The 9517-nt window shown below is 40.6% G+C and overlaps 1 protein-coding gene across 1 annotated transcript; it reads right to left on the bottom strand.

Annotated features, from left to right (window-relative positions):
• Window positions 1–2262: 2262 nt before the first annotated feature.
• On the bottom strand, window positions 2263–9289 carry lhx5 (LIM homeobox 5). Its single transcript, XM_063034242.1, has 5 exons — window positions 9120–9289; window positions 7130–7353; window positions 6122–6399; window positions 5264–5429; window positions 2263–2648 (listed from the first exon to the last, which is right to left on the bottom strand). The coding sequence occupies exons 1-5, from the start codon at window positions 9287–9289 to the stop codon at window positions 2263–2265; spliced, it is 1224 nt and encodes a 407-aa protein (XP_062890312.1).
• Window positions 9290–9517: the final 228 nt, after the last annotated feature.

The following is a 9517-nucleotide window of genomic DNA, read 5'->3' as shown; positions in this document are numbered from 1 at the left end:
TCCAATTATGGACATGTCCTTGACTACATGGTGCAAAAGGATTTGCATAAATTTACTAATTAAAGTTAAGGGGAACTGTTGACTTACTGAAATACCCAAGCAGTCAACAGAAATCAGTCATTAAAAAGGTTGAAGTTTCCTCTGTAAACTTGGGGTCAAATCATTCATGCGACACTTGTATAATGTACATTTAAGTCATTAGTCTTCATAAAACTTATCGTGTATTTCCTTTTCATACACACCATTGGGGTTCATTTGATTGATGGCTCATTGATGATAAACCCAACACAGCTTAAACGCTTACAATGAATGCGTCCAACTGGAAACTGGATTGCAAAGATTCTGAAGGAAATTACACTAAAATATTAAATATACGTCATGTGAAGAAATATCAGTAAAAACGATTATGTTAATGGTGACAACAAGGCGCTGTTGGCAGCTGGCCTCTGAACTGCATCTTTAAATTAAACAGGCGTTTTATTCTTCACTGTGACTAAAAATTACATTCACAATGGGCAGTCATATTATTTCAGTTCTTAATACTATTAGTTGTATATCACGTCAGAGAAATTTCCTTTATAGTAGAATAGATCTGAGAGAAACGCTGATAAGATCGGAAGAAAAAAACTTGTAGCAGTCGCTTCATCATTTAATTATTTCTCACGAGAGACCCTTTACCCGCGCTGTTTAAAACTCTTACTGGGGGCGATGCTTTAATTAACCGATAATTCTGCCCTCTACCACCTTTCAACGTGTATTTTATTTTTAAATCAGGTTAGGTTATCAAAAAAAGTGCTTCGGCTATGCTGATTGAATGAGATTTCAGTAAATTGCGTTCAATTCCTGAGCTAACCTAACGTTTACGACAATTTAGTAATTCGGACAATAGATGCAAAACGAAGCCTTGGAATTAATTTGTTAGAATCGCTGTATATGATTAGCACGGAGAGGAGGAGTTCTTAACCACCTCCAATAGAAAGCTGTTTTTTTTTTCAACCCACAGTTCTTAATTTAGCAAACTATCATGAAAACTGAGGTCAAATTGCTATCAATTTATAAAAGGCAGCAGCAATGTCATTCTCAATCATATTAAGGCATATAGGTATAAAACCTTGATATACGATGTCCATAAAGTTATGCAATAGTATTATACTGAATTATTGTGCATTCTCGTTTATTACATTTTAATAACGTATGCAAAGAAATAATGAGTTGGAATCGAGGGCTCTCTTGCTCTCTGTGGGGGGGGGGGAGCAATATAGTAAAATAGCAACTTAACAGAATATATCTTCTGGAGTTTAAATGCCATTTTATAATCAATGCCAACTGAACCATATCCAGCAACATTGTGTACTAAAGCCAGATAGATGTTCTTATACATTAAGTCTACTTATGTTTAATTTCTAATCATTGCATACTTCTCTAGACCAAAATAGCAACACCATTATCTATTCTGGCCGGCAGAAGCGAACCCTATTTTCTCCATGCTATGTCGAGCACCTTCTTTTATGCATAACACATACTTATCACAAATCTTATCACCCCAATGCACTTTTTAGCACAGTTGCTCATAATGAAACACTCCCGAAATAAAGGTTTCTATTCACTCTTTATAAAAAAAAAGGGATATTTATTCAAGTTTTACCTTTTAACATCAATGGGGACAACTTTACAGTTAATTAAAGAAATTTTAAAAATGTCCCGCGGGAATGTCTGGAGTGGTGGGGTGGGAGCTAACTATACCCAAAGCACTAAAAGTGATTGTCATCATCGATGCCAGGTTCTTTTCCTATGACTGATGGAATCACGGATTGTCAGATGATGGCGGGTGGAAACTAAAACGCATTTATTCACATTAACAACAGAATCAGTAACTATTAATACCCAGTGCCTGCTCCCCACTTACTGCGGAGCGGCGCCGCCACTGCTCCAGTAGGCGGCAGAGGCCGCTTCTCTCCCAGAGTTTACTGCGCATGTCGGACGTACCACCGTCTCTACGGCACCGAGTACGCGTGCGCAACACCAACTTCCTCCCCTCTTGCTTTGAGGTCACTTGCAATGAGATGGTGTCGCTGACTTGGCAGTCGGTCACTTCATCTCTGCCTCCGCGGGGTTGGGAGAGGGAAGGCAGGGTGGGAAAGGGAGAGGGGAAAGGGATCGTCCCAAAGAGCAGCAAGTTCAGTAACCTAATGCCAGAGTGGGGCGGGTCTCCCCACTGGTTCGGGAGGTGAGCCGCGTGGATTCACAGTGGGCTGCTCCGAGTTACCAGACCGCCGTCTCGTTCAACTCCTGACTTGGATGTGATAGCGGCCCGCTGTAACCACTGTTACTGGACATTGAGAAAGGCGGACTGGGTCCTCCGCTGAACACTTCGCCCGGGAGCGGGTGCAGAGGTCCGGTCATACCTGGCTCAGGGCTTGGGGTGTCGGGGTGGGAAATCATGTCCGTGTACCTTTGGTTTTCGCTGCCACCGATAGTGGGAGGATGGTGGCCGGAAAGCGGAGGCTCGAGTACTCCGAGTGAGGTTGCTCCGGGTCCTGAGGACTGCATGTAGCCGGAATCTGCCGGCGAATGTGCTTGAGAGGACGGTGGACCGTGCGGGAAAAAGTCATAATTTGCAGCTGGACCATAATAGTCTCCTTGATATTCTGCAGAAGACGAAAAAAAGAGTAGTTTAGCCGTTGCAGTGAAATTCCAATTCAGAGGCAGCTTACATTCAGGAGTCTTTCTCGCCAGACCACCAAAAGAGTAACTTTTAATTGAAAGAATATATAGTGTAGAGGAATATCATTTGAATTTTGCTCAAAGTATTACTAGCAGTTGCACTGCAGACATAGTTGTCTGGTTAGGGCTTTGTTGCACCTCATCCATCAAACCGTCAACTGAATCCCACTCACTGCACTCTCAGGAGTGTGATGTTCATGCTGTAACTTGCAAGTGCGGCTCAAAAAATATAATACTGACTTTTCTTTGATATAACTTTGAAAAATCCTTAGTTTTCCGATTTTGGTCGGCATGCAAAATCCAAGGGCCATCCAAGTGAAGTTTAGTTCATAAACAACTCCTGCATGGCTTGTTTTGGAATTCCTTGGGGAGAGAAAAGCAAGAATTGTGGTCTTCCTTATCGGTCTCGTGTTTCTACACAGCCAGAGCAAACAGTATTTGTGATTTCATGCTCATTATTTATAATTATCACTTCAGCCAGTGTTCATTACCTCATGGAAACTTCCTCATTACAAAATAAACTTTGGTTCTCATGCTAGAAGAACTGATTGCTAAAGTAAACAATGTGATAATAACCATAAACAGCATTTGTATGAACCATTTTGGGAGCAATTACTAATTTAGGTAAACGTCGGAAGGTATCACAATAATAGTCAGTTAGCCAATGAAATACTTCCGGTATTAAGTTATGCCTAAACTAACACAGAGATATATTAGTTCACGTGACCTCGCTGTCCGTTTATCTATAAAATCTATTTTGTGTACAAACGTGTAAAATCTGATAAAATGTATTCCAAAATGATAATCTGTTATATAATGCATAATTACTACGAGAAACCTGTTGACATTCGTTCATCCTGCTGTTACTCGTAGAGCTGCGATTTTTTATACTTTACAAGCTTGTTTTAAGGTTTATAAACAAATCAAGGAAAATAGTAAGGTTTGTATTTTATAGTAGTTTATATTTTGCATGTGATTTGAATCTAGCAAAAAAAAACATTCCTTGTGTTATAGCATTCTTGCAGTAACGTTTTCATCCTACCTGAAGCGTTTCTAGCATTTAAAACCTTAAAGCAGAAGGTGGCGAATATGATTCCGTATTCTAGGATTAAATTCTGATCCATAAAGTTGAGTTATCCAGTACCGTAGAGTATATAACCTCTGGTTCACTAAAAGCAACGTCGCCGCTGACACATGGACAAATTAGAAGGCGCTGAGTCTTTGTTGCTGCTACATTTTGGTTTGATATTCCGAAATATTACATCGGAGTTATAACGCAACTCATAGAAAATAACAGCGCCTGTTCCAAATCATGTGTCGTGATTTATGGAAGTATCAATAAATCATTATTGCTATGATTTGTGTACTTGGACAGCTCCTTCCATTCTATCTATTACAAAGCAACGATAACTTGTTGCATTAACTGTGTTATCGCATCAGAACTGTACGTATATTAATATCCTAATATTTAATAGAGCGTACTTGGGATAAAACGATTAGGTTCCCTTGGCCAAGAATTGTGAAACCTTAATTTGGTGAAGATGCTGTTTTAAATCTGGAAGCAGAAGGCTGCAGCAAACGGCAAAGAGCAGAGTCGTGGCGCTCTGCAAGTGACCCTCCATATGCTCGAAGAGTTCGAGGTAATTGGAACAAATCCTGGGTGAATAACCGACAAAAGACTGCAGCTGTAGCTTTGTTCGCGGAAACACAAGAGAAAGTGCAGGCTGAATGGGTTAGGCTTCTCTTCAAAAAGACAGCTTCATCACAATGCATTGCTTTATCGGGCGCAACTTGGCCAGCGTCGGAGCGGAATCTCTTACAGGGGAGGGGGGATTAAAGAGATCAACAGGCTGCGATCATTCACTCAATACCCGTGCAGATGCCATAAACCGAGTGGGAAAGTCATAGCAACCGAGCACCTTAGGTCGGATCCTACGAAGGTGCAGAACGTAAACCAGGCGGCTTTCAAATGAACACTTGGGTTACATCTAGAATGGGCGGACTGCTCACCAAAATGAACGCATTACTGAACCGTTTCGGCGAAACGTTTAGATTATTTTCGGGCCTCACAAAAATAATTCCTGCTGAAGGGAGTTTGGACGTGACACAAACAGATGTCTCACGCAACGCAACATGATTAAACGCACATCCGAGCTGTCCTTTCGCCAAAGTGAAGTGAGAATTATTTTTAAGACTTGGAAACTACTATTCTTTGCAGGAGGACATTCTCTTCTTGTAAACTGGGACGGTTGGACAGGAAAAATAATTTCGTGAGAACAGCCAGCCCCAACATACAGTGTCTCACCTAATAAAAATTACAGGACCCTGCTTTGCAGCCGAGTGTCAAAAGGTCTGTCCAACATGCTAAGTGTTGGCGTTCTGGTTACTAAAAAAGTAGGGGATGTAGTGTCTGCTAGCAACTTTGCCTCCCTCTCTGGCAAATCACGAGAACGTAAAATTACAGAATCGAGAACCGTGCACGCATTGCGTCGTTAAAACGTAGCCATTCTGTCTTGGAAGTTGAATGTTATGAAAGTACCTCCATAATAATTGTAGGGAGCAGACCCCATCATTTCCGATTCGTCCAAGCGCCCTCCCAAAGGGCGCATGCGCCTGGGACTTCGGAAGAAAGCGTGCCGCCGCGCTCCCAGTGCGCTCAATTGTTTCATTCTCCTCTCTTTCGATCTTCTGTTCTGAAACCAGACCTGGCAAAAAAAAAACAATGGCCCCTTCTTTAAAGGAAATACAGCAGTGCATCTAATCACATCTAACCATTTGAACATTGCATTATCGGGCAAATAAGTTCAAGAAACCGCGTCGTCTCTGTCAACTAAACAATGCGACGCGTTTTGCGAAGAAAAAGCCTATCCTGCAGAATGCTGAAAAAAGTTCCGTGCTTTTCATAAACAATAAAGCTTAATAGTTTGAGAATGAAGGGTTACGGCATAATGCTGCACGTTGGTGATAAATGGAATTTGATTTGATTAGGAACAATCTGAGGAGGCGTCAACTGTAAATATTATGGGTACAGACAAAGCACCGGGCTGATCACGGGAACGTAGCCCAGGCATTAAATAATAGCAAAGCGTCCGTATAGTGCCCACACTCTCCCGACTGTGCCGGGCACTCGGAACCGCCCGTCGTATATTCAACGTTCAGCACGAATTCTTGAAAACCACCTGTGTGTCAAGTGTCCATTCGGAATATTTGTAACTTAATAATTTAATGCAGTAGTAAATGAAAATATCTGTGTGTACAAATAAAAATAGAACGTGAAATATTCGTCCTCATTTCATTTTCCCTTAAAACACAAGAACTAGTAGAAAAAAATGTGAGTGATGGCGACGGTGAGTGGATATATTAAATCCGGGACGATAAAGCAACAATGAGCTGATACCTGAATAACCCGCATGTTGAGGCCCGTTTCCTGAGCAAGTTGCTCGCGTATGTGTCGCGTAGGCTTCGGGGTAGCGGCGAAGGCGGCTTTTAATGTTTCTAACTGTTTGGCTTTAATTGTGGTCCGTGGTCCTCTCCGCTTGGTGCCCGTGCTCTGCTCCTCGTTCTCATTATTCTGCGTCTCTTTGTCCGACGAGGTGGAATTGTCCGTTTCTTTTGTGTCGTCTATATTCTGATCCTGGATATCAGGCGATAAACTCCGATCTGTACACGAAGATACTGAAAGATATAACCGCCTTTTATTAATCTGTCAGAAACAGGATTCAGGGAAAACTAGATTGACACCCATCTCACCAACAACTATTTGAAAATACTCGCAAGATATTATTAAAGAGAAATTACTTCTCATAAAAACAAACCAAATTATTGGCATGATTTTAGACATACTTCCAATAAATTATATATCGTTACGATTTCTCAAAACACCTATTTAAAGTTTTGAATTTCTAGATTCAGGTTATAAACTCTTTAAATCTATCACTCAATGTTAATAGGGGTTATTTTATTTATTTTGATGTAATCTAGTTGGAGTTTAACAATTCTAACAAAATCTACAAAAACGGTTATTGGGTAAAATCTTGCCGTATTTGTATAGTGGTCTGATTTTGTCTTTCAATCACATGAAAAACCAGATTAAAAATCCGGGAGGATAATTCAGATGAGTGCTAATTTGAATGTGATAAATTATCTCAACATCTTCTTGTATGTAGTCTTCCAGAGATCAAACGCGCGGGATGTGGTCAGGCTGAATGGGGGATATTGAAAGAATTAACAAGGAAGTCGTACGAAGTTTTTACTGCACAGGGTAGAGAAGGGTCTGAATGAGGGGGAATGGTTTTGAATTAGCGACACCCCATAAGGAAGAAACGTGACAACAATTAAAAAAACACCCGCCCTCCGCAAGCAGTAATGGGCTTTATTTAACACCCGCACTGTCTTCAGGCCTTACCTGAATTTAAATTGGTGTCTTTTAAGCTGCTGGTGTTCAGATAGTCTTCTTTGCAAACAAATTTGTTTTCGTCAATGATATATAGTTCTTCTCCAGTCGACAGTTGTTTGTTACAAACCATACATGTAAAACAGTTTAGGTGAAACACTTTATTTCTTGCTTTTCTTACGAGGTCACTGGGAGAAATGCCTTGATAACATCCCGCACATTTTGTACCAAACCGTCTGTAAACAGAAATGGGCACCATGTAAACATATACCACCTCCATCGTCAAATAAGCCTTTATCATCTCATTGTGAAAACTGCAATTAAGACGGTCACGAGGACCTTATAATTATAGACAGTTCTCTGAGTCTGACTGAACAGTTTTGCTTCGGGGAAACAAGGTAAGTACCTTCCGCGAGGCGCTAATTCCACTTATGGTAGTAAGAGTTGCGAGGAGACTCGAAGGAAGCTCGGATCTATATTTAAATCCGCATACCCTTCGTTGCTTAATCATTGCTACGGATGTATCTTTCTGCTTTTAATAATGGAAGACTGAATTTGAATTTTGAATATATGTTAATATCATGAATAATTAATTAGCAGAAAAAAACCGATAGCAATCTATAAGTGAGAAGAGATCCAGAAGTATGCTATAATAAAATCAAGTTTGAAAATCGTGGCAAAAATATTACCTTTGGGGGCAACATTAAATTTCACAAGAGCGCGGTAACGCACGGATAAGCATATATACTCACAGTCTATAAATTGAATGAAAGAATGCTTCCGAACATTTTCGAATGCTGCTTAAATTGAGTGTTTAAGATTCTTCGTAAACAACTACTATTTTAATGTGACTGGCTTTGGCTCGGAAAATTACGGAAGATTCCGGGACAGGGAGGTGGGGATGAAGCCAAAATCTCCCAACCTCAGTTGCTCTGAATTTAGACCACCAAAAGTCATGCCTCGCCCGACACAATCCCCATAATTATTTCCGTGGACTCAATACCACAGCTGCCGTGCAGACCGATTTTGGTGACAATGACGTTGATTTAGTAAAAGAATTAGAGATCATAAGTCATCTTTGTCTTATCCGCGGGGTGTAATTGGTTCATCTGCAGCTTAACAGAGTCATTAAATACGTTTAAGTGTTGCTACATTAGGCACCTTAAAAGAATTGTCAAATTGCTGAATAGTTTGTATTTAGAACGATTCAGAAAGGGAAAGGTCGAATTCTTCCCATTTAAATGAATCTTCGTTAGGCCCTGCACACACGTGCTATTTCTAGCCACCTGCAGTTTATATTCAGTGTTTAAACAATACAATACTTCGTTATATCCTTCACGATGAAAATAAGAATGTACCTTTTCAGTCTGAATGGCAGCTGTTGCCAGTTGTGCCTTTGCTAACACTTCCTCAATCCTTTAAAAGTTTTTAAACTTTGGGGAGGGGCGGGCTGGGGAGGGGGTTTGGGGAGGAGAGAAGATCATGTACCATTTCGATAATGAAACGGTCACACGATAGTCTCTATATGCTTGATGTCTCCGATTAAATATCTTCCGTGTAGAACGCGTGTATTAGAAGGGGCGCGGAAATCTGACTAGACCCGGAAACAATTAGAGCTAGTTATACTAATTATGAGATAGCTTGGAAATAATTGTTGCGGGTGTTTATGTAATCGTAAATTGCAGTATACATTTCCACATCAAAATCGCTTAGGCTTCTTCGTGCAGCATCTATTCATCATGAAAGTTATGGGCCTTTTCTAAATCCTGCTGTAGGCCTCTAAGAAACAAAATCAAAACGTCGTGTTACTTTTATTATTTAATTATATTTGAGTTATTTAAACTTAGCTCCATAAATTTTCTATGGAAACGAATACACGGAACAATCCAACAACATTCATCGCTCCGCTGCGCTTCATGTTATGACATAAACTACCCAGGATGATATCTTAAAATAAAACCCCAGTCGCTTTAGAATGCGAACGGAAGTTCATTCAACTCACCTGAAGAAATCGTTTTTACAGTAAAGCTTCCCTTCCCTGGAAAAGCATTTTTCAGTCAAGTTGCACTTGCACTCACAACACTGGACGCACTTGATGTGCCAGGCTCTGTCCAGAACGTTGAGGAGAAACCTATCTAAAATAGGCCTCTCGCAACCAGCACAGTGCACCATCGTGATTTGCTTCAGGGACACAATTTTGCTTTTCCTTCTGGGGGGGAAAAACCGTAACTTCAAGTGTCTGCAGATTGTACTTCAAAACCCAGTTGCTTCCTTCAAGTTCCTCTTGTCAGATTCGCAGCTGCTACTTTCCTTCCTCTGACGATGCAGTACGCGAGGGGTTCAATTGGTTTACTCCCTGAAGTTTGATGGGATTCGAAAATGCAAAAAAAAAATAATCCT

The sequence above is a fragment of the Mobula hypostoma genome, chromosome 27 (genome assembly GCF_963921235.1).
Source record: "Mobula hypostoma chromosome 27, sMobHyp1.1, whole genome shotgun sequence".
Taxonomy (NCBI): domain Eukaryota; kingdom Metazoa; phylum Chordata; class Chondrichthyes; order Myliobatiformes; family Myliobatidae; genus Mobula; species Mobula hypostoma.
The sequence above is the reverse complement of the archived record's forward strand: the minus strand, read 5'-3'. Positions and strand labels throughout refer to the sequence as shown.

Coding starts and splice junctions, on each gene's coding strand:
- lhx5 (XM_063034242.1), bottom strand. CDS start 9,289: ATGGTGCACTGTGCTGGTTGCGAGAGGCCTATTTTAGATAGGTTTCTC. Junction 5,430..6,121: donor TCAACATGCGGGTTATTCAG/GTATCAGCTCAT, acceptor TTTTTTTGCCAG/GTCTGGTTTCAGAACAGAAG. Junction 2,649..5,263: donor TCCCTACAATTATTATGGAG/GTACTTTCATAA, acceptor CGTCTTCTGCAG/AATATCAAGGAGACTATTAT.